This window comes from Chinchilla lanigera, unplaced genomic scaffold (assembly GCF_000276665.1).
Source record: "Chinchilla lanigera isolate Chin_1 unplaced genomic scaffold, ChiLan1.0 scaffold00036, whole genome shotgun sequence".
In the NCBI taxonomy this organism is placed as follows: Eukaryota; Metazoa; Chordata; class Mammalia; order Rodentia; family Chinchillidae; genus Chinchilla; species Chinchilla lanigera.
The window spans coordinates 21,111,021-21,135,302 of NW_004955437.1; the positions used below are offsets into that span (position 1 = coordinate 21,111,021).

At 51.7% G+C, this 24,282-nt stretch overlaps 2 protein-coding genes across 3 annotated transcripts in view; one reads left to right on the top strand and one right to left on the bottom strand.

Annotated features, from left to right (window-relative positions):
• The first annotated feature begins 277 nt into the window (after positions 1-277).
• Positions 278-15,467, top strand: Aifm2 (apoptosis-inducing factor, mitochondrion-associated, 2). Of its 2 annotated transcripts, XM_005390069.2 has the most exons (10): positions 6,508-6,850; positions 7,073-7,163; positions 7,422-7,620; positions 8,176-8,291; positions 9,667-9,786; positions 10,257-10,349; positions 12,469-12,577; positions 13,336-13,488; positions 14,529-14,729; positions 15,151-15,467. In XM_005390069.2, exons 3-10 carry the CDS (start codon positions 7,443-7,445, stop codon positions 15,300-15,302), a joined length of 1,122 nt encoding a protein of 373 aa, XP_005390126.1. In that variant the 5' UTR covers positions 6,508-6,850; positions 7,073-7,163; positions 7,422-7,442; the 3' UTR covers positions 15,303-15,467. The 2 variants fall into 2 exon arrangements, with proteins under 2 accessions (XP_005390125.1, XP_005390126.1); XM_005390068.2 differs by lacking the exons at positions 6,508-6,850; positions 7,073-7,163 and adding an exon at positions 278-432.
• A 93-nt stretch (positions 15,468-15,560) lies between these two features.
• Positions 15,561-24,282, bottom strand: part of LOC102017503 (core histone macro-H2A.2) — a 59,728-nt gene continuing 51,006 nt past the window's right edge. The window contains exons 8-9 of the mRNA XM_005390070.2: positions 19,267-19,441; positions 15,561-17,727 (exon numbers count right to left, since the gene is read on the bottom strand). Of these exons, the coding sequence (XP_005390127.1) occupies positions 17,562-17,727; positions 19,267-19,441 (341 nt within the window). The 3' untranslated portion in view covers positions 15,561-17,561. The remainder of the gene's footprint in view (positions 17,728-19,266; positions 19,442-24,282) is intronic.

Here is a 24,282-nt window from a genome sequence, read left to right on the forward strand (position 1 = left end):
TCCCAGTAAAAAGAATTAAAATGTGCTGTTATGCACACTACCACCTGCCACGAGGTGTAATCATTATGTACTATAGACATGTACTAAAAAAATAAAAACGTAAGAACAGGTGTTTCCCAAAACCAAGCCACGCCTTGCGGGTTCAGGAAGGGCAGGATCGTGGAGCACCAGCCGACCAGAGAGGCCTTTCGTTGCAAAGTTTGCCTGCCTCCAGGCTCCCAGTCAAGGTCGCTGGGCCGACCCCCAGGAGGGCGTGGCCCGGGGGCGTGGCGTGGCCGCAGGGGCCGCAGGGGCCGCGGGGGCCGCGAGGCGTGGTCTGGGGGTGCGGGCGCGGGCCCGCCCAGTCCACCCTGCGCCCGGAGGACTGGCGCCGGAAGACGCCTGCGGCTCGGAGCGGCTCCGAGGGAGACCAGAGCGCGGAGGCGGCAGGAGGTGAGATCGCGTCGCGGGCAATGCGGGCCCTTAGCGTCTGGGGCTGGACGGGACCCCAAGAGGAGCGAGCAGATCCCGGGACGCGTGGGGAGGTCTGGACGACGCAGTCGCGGCTTTGGGAGGACAGGGCTGTTGGCTACCATACGCGTTTCAGGCCTGCAGCTCCCCACCTCCCCCAAACACAACAGGGAGGTTTCTTACCTGCCCATGGCAGAGCAGCTCCGCCCTCAGCGCTCCCCTAAATCCCTGCTAAGTCTTTCCAAGAAAGATGGACCCGGGCCAGGAACAACTAGGAAGCTGGGGTCACGGGGCCGTGTGGTCTCGATCCTGGGAGGACCGACTGAGGCCGGTGTCTGAGGGCAAGGGCAAAACCTCCGCCTCTGGAGGAAAGTGACAGCCCCTGGGAGGGAGGCCCTTGGGACAAAGACCGGCACTCTGAGCTGTGGGGGGACTCCTGAACTTGACCTGCAACTGCTTTCGTGGGTGGTAGGTTAACCTGGCCTTTCTGTCCAGCCAGAGCCTCTGTGACCCTGGGATTTATGGAGAGGCTGGGGAGCAGCAAGGTGGCTTGGGAGCTGAAAGACCTGCAGGAGAACAGGCTCAGGGCCGAGGGTTAGACATAGATCGAGAAGGGACTTACAGGTTTCCAAAGTTTGCACCTGTGTGCCCGGGACAGATTGCTCCTTTAGCCTGTATGCAGGGGACTGTTGCTACACACCCACCCCCAAGACTGCTCCAGTATCCAGGGAGGATTTCTTCCAAGGGTGCCCCATGTGATCAGTGAACCGCACACCTCCATTTCATCGAGGAGGACACCAAGGTCCAGCCAGGGTGGGGCGTTGCCTAGGACTACCCAGCCCTTAAGTGATAGAGCTGGGCAACTGGGTGCACTCCAGGGCCAGCTGGGTCTTTGGTGGAGCAATAAATGAAGCCAGGATCCAGGTGCACATGTTGGCAGACATAGCAGTGTTATAGGGACCACAAAGTGACCAGCTCCTAGGAGGGTGGACCTAGGTTTCGGTACAGGAATGTGTGTATGACCCCCGAATGGGCCTGTCCACCCCAGAGTTGCCCTTTCCTGGGGCTCCAAACGGGACTGTCCCCTGTTCAAACTAGTGGGCATAGGTTGCACATCTGTAATCCAGCACTCAGGAGGCTGAGGCAGGAGTATCACTGTGAGTTTGAGGCCACCCTGGGCTGCAGAGTTAGTTCAGGACCAGCCTGAACTACATAGTGAGATCTTGTCTCAAAAAAAAAAAAAAAAGTGAAACCAGAAGTTATGATATGACTCAGCAGTTCCATGTCTCCAGACTTCCAGAACTGCTACAGAAAGTGGCAAAACTGGTGGGAAGTGTGTGATTGAAGTAGGGGAAGTACTTTGAGTGGGATTAATGGCAGTGTGTCTATCACTATAAAACCTTTTTTTGTTGCTTTTCTTGACAGGGTCTGGCTGTGTAACCCAGGCTGGTCTCAAACTCGTGTTGATCCTCCTGCCTTAGCCTCCTGAGTGCTGGCATTACAGGTGTGTGCCACCACGCCTGGCTTCTGTAATACATTTAAAAAAAATTTGACCAGGTGTGGTGGCACATGCTTGTAATCCCAGCACTCAGGAGGCTGAAGCAGAAGGATCATTGAGTTCGAGGTCAGCCTGGGCTATGTAGTAAGTTTAAGGTAATCTTGAACTGCATAGTGAGACCCTGTCTCCAAAAAAAACCACAGCCCAAACCCCAAAAAACCATTCACCGTATTTTTGATCATCATTTTTGTCTTGCTTAAAAAATTAGATGGTGATAAGTCTACCTCATTTTAAAAGCTTTATTATTTCTGTAAAAATGGTACATACATGTTTAAAAACTATTTAAATGAAATGAAAAAGTTCGAGAAAGATTAAAAAGCCCATCTCTTCAGTAATTGTTACTAACATTTTGGTTCAGAGCAGAGGTCTGTCTGATGAGTGATGGAGAAAGTTGCCGGACTTTTTTCTAAAACAGGGAGAAACCCCACACCTATTGGTGAGAGCGCGGCAGATGCCTGCCTGCCGGCGTCGGCACACAAGTGTGTATATGAACCAAATTGCATGGGCCTCACTGCCTGTTCTACGTGTTTCTGTTGCCTGACTTTTTCACGTAAAAATGCCATTCACCCTTTAAAAATAAGTAGCAGGGAAAAAAACCCAAGAAAACAAACAAGAATGAAAATGAGTAACTGCAGACAGCTCCGTTGTATGGGTGTGTATACTAGCTCATCCAGGAATCTTCCATGGTTGGAGTTCCCAGGACGAATGGAGTGTCCCACAGATTTCGGTGGGCTTTGCACTGCCACCACGGCAGCACACAGAATCCAGTGTTCACTCCTTGGACTCGTGCATTCTAAGTGCCTGCCGGGGGTGTGGCTGGAAATGCTGGTCCATGGCTTAAGTCCTTGGATTAAGTATCCGACAAAGTAGGTCTTGGCCCAACAGAGTGGAGGCCAGCTGTCCTAGGGGCCAGACAAGACTTGACGTGGGCAGAGCCAAGGGGAATTGGCGTGTCCAAGAGTGTTGGGCAAGGGCTGCTGCTGAAGGGCGAAATGTGCTGGAGAGCTGCTGGCCACCAGACGTCCCCAAGCCAGGGTGTCAGAGGTCAGTAGAGGAGAGAGAAAGTTGGACTCCAGGAAAGGAGAGGCCTCAGGCAACAGGGGTGTGACAGGCTGTCTCTCCCCTGACCTTTGCCTAGAGCCTCCAGAGGCCTGATGCACCTTTAGGCCCTGCCCTGGTGTCCGCCGGGAACTCAGGGAAGCAGTCTGCCATCCTGGGGATGGGCCGTGCCTAGTCGCTGAGGCCAGAGTCTGCTTTGAGGGCAGCAGGCTGATGATCCTTGGGCCAACTCACTGCCTGTGAGGCCTGCCTGGGGAACGCTGGCTTTCTCTCGCCAGGGAAGGAGCCCCATGTGGGGCCTGGGGCAGGCCTGCATGCCCACGTGGTGTTAAAGCCCCTCTGGCGTGACAGGCCCTCTGTGATGTCTGTGCTGGCCTCTGTCCCCTGCTTCATGGCCTCCCCACCTTTCTGCAGCATGTGTCTTAGCTGCTGTTGCCCCTTCTTTTTTTGCCTGGGCCTCTGCCCTAAGCTGTCCCCTCTGCTGGGAAGGCTCCTGCCCCTCAACTTTTATTCAGGGCTCTAGGGTGTCCTCCTTGAGCCTCACTGGGTGGTCTGGTGTGATCTTCCTCAACTTCCCCAACAAGCTCTGATCCTCTCTTGGCACCTGTGCCCAGCCCCTTTGGAAGTGGGGTTTTTTGGGTGTTTTCCTGACCTTCTCACTGGCTTGCAGTCCAAGGGAAGGGCCTGACATAGAGGGATCGTGCTGCAGGAGGCAGGTAAGGCACATGCTGCCCCATCCTGCCTCATTGCTGCCCATGTTCCAGGCCCTGCTCAGCTCTGGGTGTCTTACCTCTGGCTGGGACCCTGTGCCCTCCTGGGTCCTGACCCCCAGGAGATAGGCTCCTTCTGGCCCAGTTGGCAGCCTGATGAGTACTTGGGATCAGTTCTGGACAGCCCTTGTGAGAACCTGAAAGTCACATTGCCCCCTGGGGGACTTGTCCTGGTCCTAGCTGTTATGGTTTATGTCTGTGTGTCCCCTCCAAAGCCTCATGGGACCATGGGGCAGGCTATTAGAGTTGAATGATTGTGGGTGTGAGAGCTACACCCGCCCTGGGGTGGATAGTTTGCATATGTAAGGGAGAGGAAGAGAGTGCTTGAGGACATTCCTCCCCCATTCTGCCCTGGTGTGTGCTTGCAGCTTAGCTGTGTTCTGCCACCCTGAGCTGTAGCTCTTTGCCATGGGCCACTCTGCCTTATAATCTGCCAAGTACGGACTGAAACTTCCACGAACTGTAAGCGAAATAAACCTTTCCTTCCTTAATTTTGGGCGTCAGGTATTTTGTCCCAGCAGCGAGAAAAAAGTAACCAAGACACTAGCCCTGCCAAGGGCTTAGTTTGTCAATCTGTAAAATAGGTGGGGGGCTGGGGATTTAGCTCAGCGGCACAGTGCCTGCCTGGCAAGTGCAAGGTCTTGAGTTCGATTCCTAGTATCAGAAGAAAAACAAAAAACAAACAAACAAACAAAAATAGGTGGGCTGCTCAAGCCTCTGTGCACTGGGGGGAGGGGCATCTGGCCAGTGAGAAACAACTGTAATCCTCTCCAGTCCCCTACGCCTGGCCTGCCTCCCCCCCTCTGTACCTTCCTCCCCCAGGGCAGAAGTCGGACAGTGGGCATTCGAACACTGATGGAAACAGTGCCCGGAGTTCTAGCCATAAACCACCCCTCTAAGCAGTGTGGGCAGCTTTAGGAAGCATCTCCTGGGGCAGCATTTCTTGGACCCTCTGTGTGTGAGGAAAGCTCAGGGTCTCAGAGCGGTTCAGGCCTTATGGTCCTTCCCTGTTACAGAGGGTAAACCAAGGCCCAGAGAGGGAATGGGTCATGTCCCAGCCACCCAGATGATCCGGGCAGCATGGAAGGTTCCAGTGCCACAGGGCTGCCCAAGAGGGCCCCAGGTGGGCTGGCACAGGCTCCCCCATGAGGTACAGACTCCTCTTCCTCCCTCCTTGACACCCCTTTGTCCCCCGTTGGCTGCCTGCCCCCTGAAGCCCGCAGGGCTGTGGAGCCTGTCTGAGTGCTCTCTGTGCAGGGTGAGCTTTGTTTCTGTCCTTGCCATCTCCCTAGCCTCCCCCCGCCCCGTGATGGCGCACAGGCCAGGAGGAAGTTTGGTTGCCTGTCCCCCTAGTCAGTGTCCCCCAACAACTTGCAGCTGCTCCCAGCATCTCAGCTGTAATCGGATTGTCCCTTGGCTGGGCTGGGTGGCTCCTTCCACGCCTGTGGCCTGTTACCTATCTGAAGGCCACACCACATGCATCCTCTGGGGTTAGCTGGGCTGGAAGGAAGACCCCCGGCTACAGCCCTAACCCACCCTGGGCTGAACTCTGGATGTGCAGGTGGGCCTGTCGGCCAGCTCCCAGATGGAATGAGGGAGCCAGGCAACTTGGCTGGTTTTCCCTCTGTGCTCAACAGTTCAGCATCCAGTGACCCAGCCCAGCCCTCTCCTCTGCCTCCAATGGCCTCAGCTGCTGGCTCTGGGCCAAGGGTGCCTTTAGCTCCTTGGGTCTCAACTAAGGTTTGCTCTCAGTTTGCCAGGAATTGATCAGGCTGTGGGTGAGTGGGAGCCTGGGGCTGCCCACCTCTGCCTGTGTGCCGCTTAGAGGACTACTCCCTGTCTGTCCCCAGGCAGGCCCTTGCTGTCACCTCACCCTTTACTGTGGAGCCTGCTTGATTAGGCTTCTCCCCCACCCTTTCTCTTTTCTTTTCTTTTTTTTTTTTTTTTTTTTTTTGAGACAGGGTTTTGCTATGCAGTTTAGGCTGGCCTTGAGCTTACTTTGTAGCCCAGGCTGGCCTTGAACTTGCAATGATCCTCCTGCCTCAGCCTTCCGAGTGCTGGGCTTTACAGGCGTGCACCACCATGCCTGGCTCCACTCTTTGTTATGGCAGATGTCCTTCAAGATTCCTCCCAGCAGGGCTTTCCTCCTGTCCTATCTCTTGGGGCATGTCCCCTAGCTGTTCTAGGAATGCTGCAGCCAGGGGTGTGGGAGGTGTGGGGGGGTACCTGACACCTGCAGGCTCCTCCTCACCTCACTGTCATGGCCTCAATTCGCACAACATCTGTTTTGATCCATTTGTGCTGCTATAACAATGTCACAGGCTGGGTAAATTTTTTTTCTTTTGTAGCACTGGGGATTGAACCCAGAGTCTTAACATTGAGCTGTGTCCTCAGCCCACTGATGTTTTTTCTTTTGAGACAGAATCTCACTAAACTGCTAAGTTGTCCAGGCTGGACTGGAACTTTCACTCCGCCTGCCTCAGCCTCCTGAGTGCTGGGATTACAGACAGGCTTGTGCTACCATGCCCAGTGGCCTCAAGGGCTTTTATAATTGCCATTTATCCATCATGCACAGAGGGGAACCTTTGTGACTCAACCACCTGCCATCAGGTCCCAACATTGTCACAATGGGAATTAAATTTCCAGCCCTTCCCCTGTAGGGCCCGCATTCAAGCCACAGCAGTGTCCTCTTCTGCAGGATGCTTGTCACCCTGCTAGTGGACTTCTTCCGGTCTGGGCTCAACCTGGTGCCCCGTGAACATCGCAGGAATCTGGTTGCCGTGTTTGCCTAGCGCAAGGCTTGAAGAGCCTTCTTCCCTTGGCTGTGCCCTGTTCCCGCCTGGCCCGCACCCCCACCACTTCCTGTTGCTTACCTGCTCAGCATCCCATGTCTTGTGCACCACGTCCTTCATCCTTTCCTCTGTAGACTCCATCTTTAGGAGGGCAGGGCCCTTACCTGTCTGACCACTGGATCCACAGCAAGAGCATGGCAGAGAGTAGGAGCTCAACATGTGTATGTTGTTGAGTGATTGTTGATTTTCTCCACAGTCTTTGATGAAATATAGTGGGTAAAAAAAAAGTGCACAGCAGTTTTTAATTTTAATTTCTTCTTTGAGGGGTGCTGAGAACTGAACTTTGCACTCAGCTATATCCCAAGTACTTTATGTTTTTTATTTTGAGACAAAGCCTCATAGGTTGCCCAGGCTGGCCTCACATTTGCAGTCTTCCTTCTCAGCCTCCCCAGTAGCTGGGATCATAGGTGCGCAGCCCTGCGGCTGGCTGAACAGTCAGTTTAACACGTGCAGAAATAGCCGTCATGACCACAGGTGTGTAGGATGTTTCCAGAAGAGTTCGCACAATCCTGGTAGCAGCAGCTGCCTCTGGAGAAGGGAGTGGGGGGCGAGCGGGGGTGGACGTAGGAGAAACCTTTTGAATTTAATTCAGATGTCACAAAATGGGGATTTCACTAATGAAAGATTTAGCTCTTTTCAAAAGGCCAGTTCATGGCCTGAGAGGTGAAGCCTCTCTACCGGGGGCACCCTGTCCTCCCTGCCCCCCGACTTCACTGTGGTCTCTTCTCCCAGCCCAGCGGCGCCTGGTTCGAGATGGGGTCCCAGGTCTCTGTGGACACAGGAGCTCTGCATGTGGTGGTCGTGGGCGGGGGCTTCGGTGGCATTGCAGCTGCCAGCCAGCTGCAGGCGCTGAACATCCCCTTCACGCTGGTGGACATGAAGGACTCCTTCCACCACAACGTGGCCGCCCTCCGGGCCTCTGTGGAGAATGGTAATGTGTTCTTTTCCTGGGCTGCCTTCTTAACATGGTCTTTCATCACTGTGGGACATGATTTTCTCCACTTAGGTGGATTCCTACCTGGGTGTGGTGGCACCTGTTTATCATCCCAGCACTCAGGGAGGCTGAGGCAGGAGGATCATAATTTGAGCCTAAAGTGGGCAATTTAGTGATTTAGTGAGAACCTATCTCCAAATAAACTATAAGAAAAGGGTTGTTGCTGGGGATTAGTGTGGTTCACTCGCTAGTCTCTCTCTCTCTCTCTCTCTCTCTCTCTCTCTCTCACACACACACACACACACACACACACACACACACACACACAGTTTGGAGAATCTCACAGCCCTTGGTCTTAAGGAGCTACCATAATGAGGTCCTGAAGTGAAAGCTTGGGCTTTTCCAAGGACCCAGGCGAGCTGGGCACTTTAGGGGCAGTGGGTTTCTAGGTGCACATGCTGGCCCAGCTCTGGAGGGGTGCCCTATTGGTAGACAGCTCAGGAAAGATTTAGCTCAAATCTACACTGTGCCTTCTTCCTTTTTATTCCTCAGGGTTCGCCAAAAAGACTTTCATTTCATATTCTATGACCTTCAAGGACAACTTCCGGCAAGGCCAGGTGGTCGGGATAGACCTGAAGAATCAGACGGTGCTGCTGCAGGGTGGCGAGGTAAGCATGGCAGCGTCCACCTGACCAGAGCCCCTAACGGTCGAGAGAGCCATCCGTGATGCCCAGGTCCGCGCGGTGCTGGACAGGTGGGAGCTGCATCATAGATGAAGGCTTAACCACAGCAGCTGCAAGACACAGTGGCGGTTACTTTGCGAGTCTTTCCTTTATGCCAGGCACTGTCCTAAGCCTGTTTGTAAGTCTCACCAGGTAGGTAGTAACCCTCATTTCAGACAGGTTAAAGGCTTATTATAGGCTTGCCTAAGGTCCTGTAGCTGATAAGAGATGAAACCGGGATCTGAACCTAGGCAGTTCCAGCCCAGAGCCTGTGCCCTGCAAGCCAGTGTCCCAAGTGAGGCCCAGCCCCGGTCATTTGAGGAGGCACAGGCAGGAAGCCACACCCCCTGCCTTGGGAGCTTGGTGCGCAGAGGTCTCTTTCACCTATCTTTGTGGCCTTGCCCGGTGTATAGCACGCCGAGGTCACTGCAAGGACTGGAGCCCCATCCATGTGTGGCCCCAGCCCACATAGCTCGTGGGCTGCTCAACCCCCTGCTCAGTTGTTAAAACTAAAGGCAATCAAGAATAGAGACAAAGCTGGACATGGTGGTGCATATCTGTAATACCAGCACTCAGAAGCCTGAGGCAGGCAGGTTGCTGTGATTGTGAGGCCAGCCTGACAGCAAGACCCTATCTCAAAAAACAAAAACAAAACAAAACAAAAAAATGGAGACAAGTCCTGCCCTTAAGGAGCGAGTGCTTTTGTGTGAACTAATTGGTCATCCCTGAACTCATTTCAGGGCCAGGGAATCTCCTGGTTGGAAAGACTACCGTGTGCCTCCTGGTCCTGTCATTTTGACCCAGGCTTCTCAGAACCTTAGGGCCACCAGGGCATCTCTGGGCTCCATGGGGGAGGAGGGGTCTGGGCGGCCTAGACTCACTGGTCCCCTTCCCGCTGTTTTGTCACTGTTCGGCATTTAGGTTCCAAACAAGACTTCTGCTGTCTCCCTTTCTTCCTCCCATCCTCCTCCACAGCCCGCTTTTGCAGTGGGTGGAGGAAAGAGTTTCTTCTGAAATGTCCAGGAGAGTCTGAGCTCATCCACAGTGGACGCGCACGTCCTGCTTGTTTCCCATTTCACTCTCCACAGCAGTTTCCTGGTGCTTGCTGACCTCCCCATGTCCCATGGAGGCTGGCTCTGCGGCCCAGGCTTTTCCAGGCAGGTGTAAAATTAGGGATCAAGTGCTGTCCTTTGGCCCTGCTTGTGTGTGATTTCCTGCCTCCCAACAGGGCTGCTTCCTTGGTGCCCAGGGGCCTCCTCTAGCCAGTGCTCCTGGGCTCCTGCCCTGTCTTACCCTCGCCTCTCTCCCTGGTCCCCCACAGGCCCTGCCTTTCTCACATCTCATCCTGGCCACTGGCAGCACCGGGCCCTTCCCTGGCAAGTTTAATAAGGTTTGCTGCCAGCAGGCCTCCATCCAGGCCTATGAAGACATGGTGACACAGGTGAGCTGCTGCTGATGGGCCTTGAGCAGGGACAGTTAAGACGACAGCAGGAGGGCTGGGGATTTAGCTCAGTGGCATAGTGCCTGCCTGGCAAGCACAAGGTCGAGAGTTCGATTCCTGGTACCAGAAAAAAAAACAAGATGACAGCAGGCTGGGCAGGGAGCGCGTGGTGAGGGATTCAGCGTGGTAGAGGAAGCTGGGAACTTGGAGAGTTTCTGGGAAGAGATTTCCTGGGAGGAGCCTGGAGACCTGCTTGGTGGTACCCACTCATTCTTCCTGAGGTCTCTGTGGGTTGGTAGAGCAGATTCAGCTCCCGATCTCAGTGAGTTTCACAGCAGTCCTGCGGGGTGGGCAGGAGGACCCCCTGTATGGAAAGAGTGCTCCCCACTTCTTTGGCCAAGGAGTCCATAGGGGCGCGACCACCAGGCAGTGAGAGGCCTGGAGGTGTTTCACGATCTCTTCGTCCGCAGGTCCAGCGCTCAGAGTTCGTCGTGGTGGTGGGAGGAGGCTCCGCCGGAGTGGAGATGGCGGCCGAGATCAAAACAGACTACCCAGAGAAAGGGGTGAGGCTGCCCGCCGCCTAGGCTTTCCGCTTTACCTTATGAATATTAGGAATTTTCCCGGGGCCTGGGAGGCTGGCGTTCCGCTCACTTCAGCTGAGTCTGTTTCCCATCTTGTGCTGAAGCATGAAACTTCTGCAGGAAGTTTCCCCTGACAGCCAGGATCCTATGGCTCCTGACCTCCCAGCGCCACTGCGACTGTGTCCCCAACCAGGAGGGATTCTGCCGTCTGGTCCAGCAGGGAAGGTGAAGCCCAGGGAGAGTCCTTACAAAGATGACTTGTTGTGTGCCTTAGGGATTCAGGCTTTCTGATAAAACCTAGAGTTTGATGATCTCTTCTTGCTGGCAGCCGGTTTGGCCAAGCACACTGTCAGTTGCTTCTTGGCCCCCTGCCCTGGACAGCACATTGTGGCCCATGCCAGTGGCAGTGGGGGGGCAGCCCCTCGCCTACCCACTTTGGGATGACTGCTGTAGATGCAGGCAGCCTTCTGACAGCCCCTGGAGCCTGCGCATGGCTCTTTTTTCTGTAGGGAAAGGCAGGTTGGTTCTGAAAGAGAAACTTAATGATGACTGATGGAATTATATGACTGTTCTCTGACAGATTGTTGGAAATTACGAGTGATTAATACAGTTGCAGGTTATTCATTTTGCTTTATAAGAGTTGTGTGGGGAAAACCTCCTTATTCTCTGTGCTCGTCCTCAACACTTCTGTGACGAATGTGTGGGGTTTGTTCCCACACCAGCCAATTCCCTGTATGGAGTTTGGGAGGCTTCACCGTGTAGACCTGGTGGGTTGTGAACTCGGTCTCCAGCTCCTCTCCCTTTCCTGGAGGTTGGGGGTAGGGATGGGTTTTCTGTTTTTTGTTTTTTGTTTTTCTCCGGTACCGGGAACCGAACTCACGACCTTGCTCTTGCCAGGCAGGCGCTTTTGCCGCTGAGCTAAATCCCCGGGGGTAGGGATGGGACTGAAGGTTCCAAATTCCCATCCTGGCGGCCAGGCCCCGTCCAGGAGCCAACCAAGAGTAGCCTCATTAGAACCCAAGATGCTCCTATGACCCCAGAAATGCCAAGGACTCAGGAACTCTTATGTCAGATGCCCCTATCAATCAGGAAATTACAAAGGTATTAGATGCTTTGGATCGGGAACCAAATATTAGAACAAAAGATATAGCCAGCACCCCTGTCTACAAGTGTTTTAGAAGCTCTGTGTCAGGAACAAGATATATATTTTTAAAAATATATTTATATAGACCTATATATTTATATGTATATTTGAATATCTATATATTTATAATTCTTATTATATCACAGAGGTCAGAACTAGTCAACAAGTTCAAATAAAAATATAGTATCTGTATGCCTATACTTAATAGGAAGATTAGAGTAATATAGCTGCTATTCTTTATTGAGGAATTAATATGTCCTGAGTTAACTCTTTCATATATATTTTTTCATTCATCACAAAATTCTAGAGGGGGACTTTTATGCCCATTTTAGTGAGTCTTTGGGAGCTGTGTGAGCTGCAGATATGGGATGTCAACCCAGGTCGTCTGGTTCAAAGCCAGGCTTTGGACATGGTCACAGGCTGTGCAGCACTCCCCGCTCCCCCTGCCCTGTGCTGACCTAGGCAGCAAGCAGACCCAGACGTACTGCTCTTATTTTTTCAGTTTTAAAATTTGTTTTGGTACTGGGAATCGAACTCAGGACCTTATGCTGCCAGGCAGGCGCTGTGCTGCTCAGCTATATCCCCGGCCCCATGCTGCTTTTAGCACCAGCTATAGTATTGACCGTGGGAATGCCTATAGTATGTATACAAATTAACTAATTATAAGCACCCAACGATGCTTGAAAATCCTTGCCAACTTGGCCTGGGTGAGGTGTGGGTTGTGGCCCACTGGGACCATGGGTGGCAGTCCAGCTAGCCCCGGGGCATCAAGGTGGTACTGAAAGAGATGTAGACTAGGCGATGTGGTTTGAGCTTCGCTTCTCACTAATTGGTTCTAGTGCTGTGCAGATTACTTCTCTGGCTGTTTCTCGTGCAGCAAAGTGGAGGTGGGGGAGGAGGTGGGTGTTCCTGTGAGCCGCATACTCAAGGGTTGTCCTGTGGTTGTTTTGTCCCTAGGTCACTCTCATTCACTCCCAAGTAGCCCTGGCCGATAAGGAGCTCCTGCCCTGTGTGCGGCAGGAAGTAAAAGAGATCCTCCTCCGGAAGGGCGTGCATCTGCTGCTGAGTACGTGTGACCTCACCCACTTCTTTGCCACCGTATCCGGGGTTCATCAGGGAGGACCCGAAATGGTTTTGAGCATCAGAGCTCATGTGAACCTTGTCCAGCTGGAGGCCCAGGCCATGGAGGCAGCAGTGCCCTGGCTGTTGCTTCGGGCACAGGGAAGATAGTAGATGCCTATTTGTTGAATGATTTTTTTTTTAAGTGCATCTGAAGGAGTTGCCTTATTTTGCTCTCTGTGGTAGAGGGAGTAAGCTTGTTGGTTTGTATTTTGAGGGTGGGGAGCGTACCTTTTGTCCGGTGGTGTGACGCCCACACTTTACTATGCTGGGCCTCAGCCTCTGTATGTTTGTAGAGAAGAGATTGGGGCCTGGGGGTGTCTGTTATGACAGTCCCTCACGGCTGTCACAGCCTCCTGTGGTAACTGGTCATGGAGGACTGCTAGCGCCTTACCGTCAGGGCATGAGGACAGGAAGTCAGCTTCTGCCTTTCCCTGCCTCCCCTTTGTGGGTGGTGCTCTGGGGGGTGACCTCCTGTGCAGACAAGGGAGTGGCTGTCACTCAGGGACATATGCTGGCATCTTCTGTTGATCAGCTCTCTAGAACTTCTTGGAAGCTCAGCCTCGTTTCCCTACAGCCAGCTCTTGGAATTTTCCTCCAGCTGGGTCCTTTGGGCCCGGACATCCACACTGTGCCTCTTGGGCAGTAGAGGGGACTGAGGAGGAGCCTGTGCCAGCCTTCCTCTGTTCATGGACCCTCTGATAGGTGAGCGGGTGAGCAACCTGGAGGAGCTGCCTCTTAACGAGTATCGGGACTACATCAAAGTGCAGACGGACAAGGGCACCGAGGTGGCCACCAACTTGGTGATTCCCTGCATTGGCATCAAGATCAACAGCTCTGCCTACCACAGTGCTTTCGGTAAGCAGGTGGCCCAGGCATCACCTGTGTCCCCAGGCCACCTCTCACTCCCCAGCACTCCTTTGCGATGCCTGTAGCCTTTTCCTCCCAAATCAGCACCCCCTGCCTTTCTCCTTCATCCCGGCAGCTCAGTATCTTCTAAAGGGTGACCTTGAACTTGAACTTCTGGGTGGGGTCCCCGCTTTGGGAGCTTTCCACAGCTGTGATAATGGTTTAGGTGGGCTGAGACCAAAAGGATACCAATTTAGGGCTGCCTCCTAGTGGTAAGTGGTGGGAACAAAAGATTCCATTGCGCTTCTGTACTTTCCTTTTTCTGTAGATGCGGAGGCCGTTCTGGGCCAGGCCTTTTTCTGCTCACAGGTGTCCTGGTCACTTCAAATCCAGATAAAAACATTTGGCTAATTTAGCTTGCAAGACCATTTAGGGGATAGGGGCTCTAATATGGCCTCATTTCTTAAAACGCAACATTTATCTGTTCAGCGGCTGGTAGGTGGAGGCCTGCTGGACTGATGCATGTCTAAGCCTTTGTGTGAGTAGGAGACTCAGTGGCCAGGCTCTGTGGTTGCTTTATCCCCAGGTCTCTGTCATTTATTTCTGAGTACCTTTCTCCAGCCGGGACCTCCTGCCTTGTGTCCAGCAGAAGTGATTATTCCATGCCCAGGAGGCCAGTCCTGGCTGTGCACCAGGGTGAGAACAAAAGCTTATAATGGGTTGAGAACCCAGAATTTAGCACCTAATGATCCTAATTTGTATTTTCAAAGATAAGTTCTGTTGAGTCCCTTAAAAAGAAAAGCAGTTGATCATGTATTAAAGGCCTGTGCTTATTTTAAAATTCCAGTCTATGATGAAGTGGGAATTTAGGACTTGCCAATCACTATAACTGGCCAAGCTCTGTGCTTGTCCTGGGGATAAGCTTGCCTTCGCAGGAAGGGTCTGTGTGCAGGAATGCAAGGGGAAGATGGCCTCCTGTGGGTGACTGGGCCAGTGCGGGCCCAGTGTGGCCACTCAGGGGCCTGCTTGGGGTATCGTCTTGCCCACAGAGAGCAAACTGGCCAGCGACGGGGCTCTGAGGGTCAACGAGTTCCTCCAGGTGGAGGGCTACAGCAACATCTACGCCATTGGCGACTGTGCCGACGTGAAGGAGCCCAAGATGGCCTATCACGCTGGCCTCCATGCCAACGTCGCTGTGGCCAACATTGTCAACTCTATAAAGCAGAGGCCCCTTAAGATCTACAAGCCAGGTAAGGAGGCTCGGGTGTGTCATGGTTTTTAGACTTTGGGGGTACAAGTGGGGAAATTCTTTTTGGGCTACAAGATGACTGATCATCATACCAAGTTCTCAAGGCTGCTGACAGGAACATCACCCGGAAGTTCTTTAAAAATCAATTAGGGAGCCGGGCATGGTGGTACATGCGTGAATCCCAGCACTCAGGGAGGCAGAAGTAAGGGGACTGCAAGTTTGAGTCCAGCGTGGGCAACTTAGTGGCTTAGTGAGATCGTGCATAGAAAAGGCATGGATCAGCCAGGGACTCATCCACCTTCCTAAAAGTCATGCATATTTCCGAGTTGGCAGGTCTGGGAAGGGTTTGTGCTCTGGGAATCACAGGCCCACCCATGACCTAAAGCAAGATTCCACTTTATGTGTGTGTTTCTGCCCCATAGGTGCACTGACATTCCTCCTGTCCATGGGCAGAAATGACGGCGTGGGCCAGATCAGTGGCTTCTATGTGGGTCGGCTCATGGTTCGGCTGGCCAAGAGCAGGGACCTGTTCATCTCCACAAGCTGGAAAACCATGAAGCAGTCTCCACCCTGACAGGGAGGCTGGGCAGGAGGTCTGGCACCGCTGCGCATGGGTGAGGGACTTTGACAAATGGACCCACCTGACCTGTGCCAAAGGGCAGAAGCGCAAAGCTGCTTTCTCTGGAGTGAGGTGTTGGCGATGTCCTGTCTGGAAATATAACTTGTGTAAATCCAAAAATGAGAGAGTGAGTGTGAGAGCGAGTGACAGATGTAAAAAACCATGTCTAGAGGATCCTTTCTGGGTCTGAAAGGTCTGGCTGCAGCTGTACTGTCTCGGGAGGGGCACAGGCAGCCTTCTGTACTCAGGCTCCAGGGGATTTGCATGAGCAGCACACGCGTGTGTGTTGGGTGGCTTCAGTGTGGTGATTGGAGCTCGCAGGGTAGGGAGAGAGTGGGGGCTGGTGGCTGCCACCCTGTCTGTGAGTGCTGAAGGACACCCTGCAAAATGAGGCCAGCTGAATAGGGCCACCAGGGAGAGACGTCTGCACTCCGCACCTTTCCCATCACACTGGGGTGGGGGAGCCCACACCCTGCAACAAGCAGCTTGTTAACAGAAGCCTCATTTTAAACTCCCTGGATTATGGTTAGTGCCTCCCCGCCCCCCCCCCTCACTTCTTTGAGACAGGGTCTCACTATGTTACCCAGCTTGGCCTTGAACTCCTGGGATCCTCCCAACTTAGCCTTTCGAGTAGCAGGGACTACACGTGCATGCCCCCACACCCTGGCAGCCCCTACACTCTCCAGTCTTCACGGACCTTCCTCTATTTCCATTTTTAGATCCTAACTATATACCATGGGTACTTTTAAGAAGAAAGTTACTGTATACAGTTTCCCTCCTGGCTAGCCCAACAGCTTGCTGGAGCTGGCAGGGCTGAGGCCACAGCCTGGCCGTCCCTCTGTGGGAATTTTCCAGGAAAGGCAGCAGAGACGTGGGACCTGCTGGTAGGCGTCGATCAACCTTCAGGGAGTAGACAGGCTTCGGCAGGAGGTTCAAACGTATTTCCAGGTTACTGGCACAGGTAACTTTGTAAGTGACAAAATCCAGCTGATGCCGAGGGACTTTGTTTTGTGCTTCTGGTTTCTCGGCCAACCCCAGTGTTACTTGCCTGCAGGCCCAGCCGTGTGGCAGCCTGTGTGCCGCTGACTGTGGTAAGGTGTGTCAATGACGCCTCTATATAGAGAGGTCTTCCAGAGTGGAGGCGTCTATTTTGGACCACCTCGGTAATGTTTGTGGCAGAAGAGGTTGCTGAATTCATCTGAGAGAATTCAGGCCTGACTGTCCTGCTCTTCCTGGCTGGTTTTTGATGATGGCCTTTGGGTGCTGGAGCAGAGTCCTTCAGAATCCCACCTCTCTGGGGTTCTCAGTCCATCTCCATTTAGGCAGAGCCCCAGGGTATGTCTCACTTTGCTGCCCAGGCCTAAGTGAGACATGTGCCTTTCCCAGACGGTGACCCTACTGGTAGCTTGGTCCAAGGCTTTTGCCCTGTAGCTGGACCTGCTGCCTGAGCCAGCACCTGGTGTAGCACGGTGGGAACCTCAGCCCATTAGTGACAGGCCTAGAGCTACTGACTTAGAACATTGTAGAAGCTTCTATCCACTGGGATCTAGTTTTCTAAACAGGAGAAAATTTGCAAGAAAAGAACATGTTATAAGAAAGACACTGGATCTTTTTTTTCCTTTCATTTTCTTTAAAAAACAAAATGAAACCAAACCAAAAATAAGCCCGAAGCAAAAACGATTTAGGAGTAGTTACAGATATTATAGGGGCCAGGAGGGGCGGGAGGGGCGGGAGGGGGCACGGAAACAAGAGAAAAGCACCAGTGAGACGTCTTTCCCGTCTTCTCTCCACCATGGAACACAGGCAGCCCACGAACCCAAGTCACCCTCATACCCTCTTCCTTTGGAGATAGGAGGAACAAAAGACTTAAGAATCTTGAAAGGATTTTTCTGTTGAGTGTGTGTAAAAGTCGATGCTATAAATCTAAAACGAGGTCTGATTTTTTTTTTAAAAAAAGTTCTAAAACAACTGGAAGAAAACATGGAAAAAACCCCTGGTGGAGACTTGGTTAAGCATGGACCAAGGCCCTTTGTAAGGAGAAGATAAAGCGCAGGGGGCGCCTGCTGTGGGCAGGACCTGCTCTCACTGCCTCTGCTGCCCATGTCCCTCTCAGCTGCCCTCTGCTCCCCTGCTGTCACCCTTCTTCGCTCCTTTTAAAAGATAAAACCCCACTCTTGTGACGTGATGTCGCTCCTCCATCCCTGTGGAGCGCGGCTACTTGGTGTCGAGCTTGGCCATCTCCTGCACATAGATGCCGATGCTCTCACTGTCGAAGAGCAGGAAGTACACGTTCTTCAGGGACGACACGCTGGAGTCATCAAAGTGGGCGGAGATTGCCTTGAGGGTCACCTGGGCTGCTGTCTGTTTGGGAAAGCAGTTTCTGTGCCAAAGCAAAAGGAAAGTCCATGTCACTTTGGTCCCTGAGACCCACTGGGTGATGTGTATGGGCTCAGTGTGTGTAGGGCTGGTCCAGTAGCATCTCTCCAGGGGCCAGCCTGGGGAGGAGCAGGCGGGGGGCGGGGGTGGGGTCAAACACTGATTTCAGCAAAGTCGGAGTGGGCAGGTGAGGAGTGTTCTGTATTGGAATCTGTTACCTGAATCAAGTAGAATTTGGCTGAAAAAGCCCTAACAATTCAGGATTCACAAGACCTGGTCATCAAAAAGCAAACAGATGGCCGGGCATAGTGGTGCAGGCCTGTAACACTTGTACTTTGTGAGGCTGAGGCAGGAAGATTGCAAGTTTGACCCCAGCTTGGTCACTTTAGTGATTCAGAACTTAAAAAAATTTCAGAAAGGGCTTAGTATGAAGGATGTGGGTTGAATCCGTAGTATAGCAAAAACAAAAAGAAAAACAAAACAAAAACCAGGAAAGCAAATACAGGGTGTTTTTTTTTTAGCTTCCTCAAAATTGCTTTACATGCTAACTAGATTGTTTAATAAGGGCAAAAATGTAGGCTCAAATTTGCCTTCAAAATTCCTTTTCATGCATGTGGTATCTCTCATTAACTCACAAAGACCTGCCAGTGTAATTTCAGCAGCGGCTCTGGGTGGGGCCTTGACAGTGCTGTCCACCAGCCTCCAGGGACACAGCCATAGCACCATTTGGGGTCAGCCAGTAAGACGCTGGGGAAAGCCCAGGACGGGCCTGTCTCAGGCAGATTCTTCTGAGTTTCCCTGTATGGGGTACAAACTTGGGCTCCCACCTATGGAGACTGTCCCACTGTGCGTCTGGGCCTGGGCTGTGGAGGGAGCCAGCACTGCTTGCTGTGGGGAGATGATTCCAGCAGGACCGGCCTTTAAGCCCTCTCTTAGCCTTCTCAGGATCAGAGCTGTGCTACAGAGCCAGCCCCTCCTAAGTAAGTCTGCAGGCAGCCTGTCACCACGCTGGGTGTGTTCCTCAAGCTGGTGCCTCCTGGTGCTACTGTCCCCCTGTGGATTCTAAAGCAGAAGGTCTTGGGGAGGATGCTGCGGGGATGCACTCTGACCAAGCCATGTTGCTACTGCTGGTCCATGGACCACACTTGGAGGAACAAGGCCTCTGAGCCTGGTTTCTGATGCGCCCTAGACGGCCAGCTGGTGTGTGCATGTGTGTGTGTGTGTGTGTGTGTGTGTGTGTGTGTGAGGGCTTTGAACCCAGCAGGCTCTCAGACATTACCAGCCTACCTTGCCTCTGCCTGTGGTGCCTCTTCTTTGGAATGCTGACATAAAGGAGGCAGTGGAGCTGGTCCCAGCTATGGAGAGCAGCCACCATGGATGGCGGGGGAGTACTCTCTGTGGGCTGGAAGGTGGGAAACTGGGGTGCTTACTCTGTCGCCCACGCTTGGTAGCCCTTGGCTGGGCAGAGTGAGGGTGAGCAAGTCGGAATGGCTGGTTCCCAGGGACAAGGCTGAAAGAACCCATTGGGAGGAGCTCGTTTTACCTGCCGCTGGGGAAGGGTGGGAAGGCGACAGACTTCAGCTTCTTGTCCTCAGCTGCTGATAGGCAGTTTTTGATGGTCTCTTCAAGCTGTTCTTCACATTTGTCAGAGCCCCACTGGGGGATGTGACAGTGGATGACAAATTTAGCGGCAAGTCCACTGGATTGGCTGACAGCGGCTAGGACATGGGCGAGAGAGGCTGCAGGTCATTTCCCAAGTCTTACCTCAAACCTGAGTAGGATAGGGGTGGGAATGGGAGGTTGAGCCCCCTTCTCTGCCTGTTGCACTCACGGGGGCCAGGATGTGACAGGAAGGTGGGCTGACAACATTCCCCGCGTCCATGCAGACCATTTACCAAGGAGTGGGAGCTGCTGGGCTGTAGTGGACAGCGGCACAAGCTCTGGGTGAAAGCGTGTCATGTTGCTGGGACAGACTGCATGTCACTTATGTGTGCTCTGGGGATCCCACTGGATCCTGGGTCAGGAATTGACTCACTGATTCTTAGTCAAAGGAGCACAGCAGTATCATGTCTGGTGCTGTGGCAGGTTGAGGAGTGGCCTGCCTCAAACGCCACTTCCTGAGTCCTAATCTGTGGGACCTGTGGATGCCCAAAGAGGTCTTGCAGATGTGATTAAGTTAGGGAGCTTGAGATGGGAGATGACTCTAAGTTATTTGGATGGGCTCTAAATGGAATCATGAGGGTGATGCACTATGTCACACTGGTCCCATACCAGCTTGTAAAGTTCTTGAAGGAGTGTTAGGGACGTTCACATCCATACCTGGTGCCACCAGCCTAATCCTGTTATAGGTGCTTAACATGAACTGGCTCTGACCCAGAGAACATCTTTGAGGAGGTGCTTACTGTGTTCCCTGATGCTTCCCTGGTTCCCAGAGCAGCATCTGGAAGGACAGGAACTCCAACATTCACTGAGTTTGACTTTCCACCCCGCTGCTCCATCTGCAAACCTGAGATCCGCCTTTAGCTTTCCCTTCAGACCGCGCGGCCATCACTGCCTCTCTCTGGTATTGCTCCTGACATATCTTCCTGATCCACCCCCACTGCACCTCCTGCATCAGGACAGCCTGCCCTGGAGTTGGTCTACTTTACCTATGCTAAGGTGCACTTTTAAAAAAAATCACTTTTAATATATATTTTTTTCCTTCAGTGCTGGGGATAGAACCCAGGGCCTTGCTCATGCTAGGCAGTACCCGACCACTGAGGTACATCCCCAGCCCATGTAATATCTTTTTATTGATTTTACTTCACTATCTTTGACACTAGGAGATATTTTACAATTGCTGCCAGGTTGGAATAAAGCTGAGCTCTTCCAGAAAAAATCTTGTGCTTCCTCCTACGTCACCTGGAGATACTAACAAATGGAAGTCATGCCCCACTAACTTCTCCACCCCTGAGGCCTTGGCAGAGTTGGATTCATCTGCAAATCTGTAGAGATACTGGCTTGTGCTTCAAATTCAGTAACAAGGTTTTTATGCCTTCTCTGCCATCCCATAACAAGGTCAAGATAAGTCCTTGCTGCCCTGGGTTCCTGTTTTGCTCTTGAACTGCATGTCAACCTCATTTTGGAAATTCAGTCTTTCTTAGTGGCACGTACAATAAGGGCATATCTTAGAACTGAGGGTGTTTTTAGAATGAAATGAAATGAAATACTATGTGAGAGCCTCAGGAACTGTTTCCCTTTTTCTTCCTCCCAGGGTGCTACCCCTTACAGGCCCAGGCTGCGGAGATTTAGACCTAAGGCATTTGTGCCGGCTTCTTCGTTCCTCGCTGTTTTCTGCAGCCCCCTCTTTCCCTTTGCGTCACTTCCTGTTCCTTGCCTCTTAGCTTTTGCACGTCTGGAATTAGGTGTCTTTCACCTTCACTCTTGAATGACAACAGAAACATGGAATTTTGGCTTGAGGGTACTTTGTAGATGATCAGCAGTTAGAACATAATCATTTTTCTTCTGTTTCCAACTAAATTTGGTTGCTGATGAGTTGGCTGTCATTAGAGGGTCCCCCTCTCCCTTTTTTTGTGTGTGTGTGTGTGTGTGTTGGCTGTCATTAGAGGGTCCCCCTCTCCCTTTTTTTGTGTGTGTTTTTGGGCATGGAATCCAGGGCCTCATGCGTGGTAGGCAAGCACTCTACCACTGAGCCATGGTCTGGCCCTAGATTGTCATTACTTTTATGACCCACCTTTCCCCTCTCCCAGTTCCCTTTTGGGTTTCTCATGGTCTTTGAGCTTCTGAATCTTCACTCTGATGGGCCAGGCTTTGAATTTATTTTCATGTAGTTATGCCAGATATTTTCAACCTGAGGACTCATGTTTAATTCAGGAAAATTCTCAGCTATGATCTTCTTAACTACTGCATCTCTACCTTCTATTTTCTGCCTCGGAGGCTCTGTTTAGAAGTGTGTCAGAGCCTCTCACTCCATGCAGGCTCTTACTTCTCACACCTCAACTGTCAGGCTGTTTGCTGGGAGCCTCCCTAGAGTCCTGGTCCAGGTGCAGCCTGACATGGCTGATTTCTCATGACTGGTGATGTGGTCCATCTAGACATTGAGGCTAAGTGGGCCTGGACTTGGGTAAGGAGTTCTCTGTTCCCTTCTTCTATCTTAGGAAGGCAGATTTTATGAAAACCACAGTCCTGAGTGGTGGTCAGAGCTTTGGCGTCCTGAAAGGCTGTGTGAGTTTCATCCAGCCCCTCACTCTGAGCAGTGGCTCTTAGCCTGGCTCTGGTCCCTTCTAAGCAAGAAGCAACTCTGGTCCATTACCAAGCGAGAACTAAGGTGGCTTGGCCCTGTGACTTTCTTTGCCTATCGCTGCTGCCTACAGTTTTTCAATTTCCATCCACAACTATGCTTATCTTACAGTTGAGTATAGCTGTCTTAACATTTAAAAAAGGAAATCTTACCTATTGTTGCATATACAGGGGATGGTATGTGCAGATCTAAAGTAGTGACTCATGCTCTTTCTTGACGAGAAGCCCCCCGCTTGCTTTTCTAACAACCTTGTCTGATCATGACAGTCCCTGCCTTAACTTCAAGGTAGCCTCTCTGGTCTGTACAGGGACAGAGCAGACCCCTGTGCACAGCCTGTGGGTTTGGCATCACATCTGGCTGCTGTTTCCTTCCTGTATGTTCATGACCAGGGTCCACATGGGCCCCCTCCACACAGCAGAGGCTGTGGCTCCCTCTCTGTGCTGCGCTTATGCACCTAGGGACAGCAGTGGGTTTCAGGGATCTCCGAGGCCCTGGCTTTAGTGCAGCGCTTGATGCAGACCATGAGTACAGTGAGCATACTGATGGGATTGTGTGGTGCAAACAGACTCTGAAGCTGGATGCACCTGTCAGAAAGTTACCACACAGACACCTGGGCAAAATGATCACAGCAGCTCTACGCGTGGGAGCCAGAGGCGGAAATGAGCCAAACCCCCATCAACAGATGGATAAATGCAGTGGAGAGTCAGTCCTACAGGAGAGAAGTACAGATGTCTGCTACAGTGTGGATGAACTTAAAAAATACTATGTTAAGCAAAGGAAGGCAGACACAGGCCATGCATTGTAGGACTCCATTTATATGGGATGTTCAGAATAGGCAGGTCCATAGAGACAGAATGTAGATTAGAGGTTGCCAGGACCTGGAAGAGGGGTGTGACTACTAAATGACATGAGGCTTCTACTGAGATGATTAAAAGAAACCTTCTGGATTAGATAATGATGATGGCTGCATGACATTGTAAAAGTACTTAATGCTACTGAATTAGACACTTTGAAATAGTTACACAAGTTGATTTTATGTTATATGTATTTTACTGTGCACACAAAAAATCAACACAATGGCTGTAGACCATTTTGGGGGTATCTGGGCACATGAACTAGTCAGATATTTTATAGTTCCCAGAACATATGAAATCATCCACAGTAAAGTGGAACAGAGGAGGCTGTGCAAGGACTGAGAGGAGCCAACTGTACACGGGACTGGTGGCAGCCTCAGGCTGTCTCTGTCTGAGGGCGCCACAGCAACTGGGAGAGAGATGCACAGACAAGGTTAAGGAGGAGGCAAGCCACCAAGGCACACCCGGAAATTTACTGGCTGAACTCTGGCCCCAGACCCTCACAACCAGAGGCCAAGATCAGCCCTGCATCCAGCATTAATCCTACTGCAGGCTTGGTGGGGTTACGCAGCACAGATCTGTGCTCTGACTTGAACACATCATAGAATGGTGGACACCAGGGGAACTTTATTATTATTATTTTCTCTTTGTTTCATTTTCTTTTTCTCTCTGGCTGTCTTTTCCTCTCTCTTTTTATTGTTTGTTTTGATCTCCTTTGCTCTGTATTCCCTCAACTTTCTTTCCTTAATTTTTGATATTTTCAAGCAAATGAACACTATCTGTAGTCTTCCTAATTCACTTCAACATTATTTTGCTTTCTCCTTTACTCTTTCTCTCCTGTCCTCTTCAGTTTCTCAAAGCTTGGGTGATCATCCTTTGTCCTCCAGCCTTGCTTCTACTGTATTTCTTTTCATGTACCTCTCTGCTTTGTCCCCCATTCCTCTTAAATCCCCCCACCAAGGTAAAATCATTCAGCTAAGGGGAAACTCATTGCATACAAATTCCTGGTTTATGATGCATTTTGTTATATAACTAGATTTTGCCCTTATGGCTAAAGGCATCAAATTAATAGTTACCACAGTGTGTCAGTTTCTAGTCTGTGCTTGATGCCACTGTTACTGCTATTTGTACTACTTTAGTCATGGTGTCATACCTGTTGTAATCAGTTGTTCTCCCTTGTAATGTGATTGTTTGTGGTCATAACCATCACCATAGTCCAGTACCAAAGGACTGGGTGCTGAGCCAAATAGATGGCAACTACTCATTCCTAATAAATTGGGAAGGTAGGACCTTGGGATAGCACAAAGGCCAAGAACCAGCTACACATCGAAGACATCTCTAAGGAACAGACATTTCTTTGGGAAGCCTCTATAGTAGTGATAAACTATCTACCATAGGCAATTTA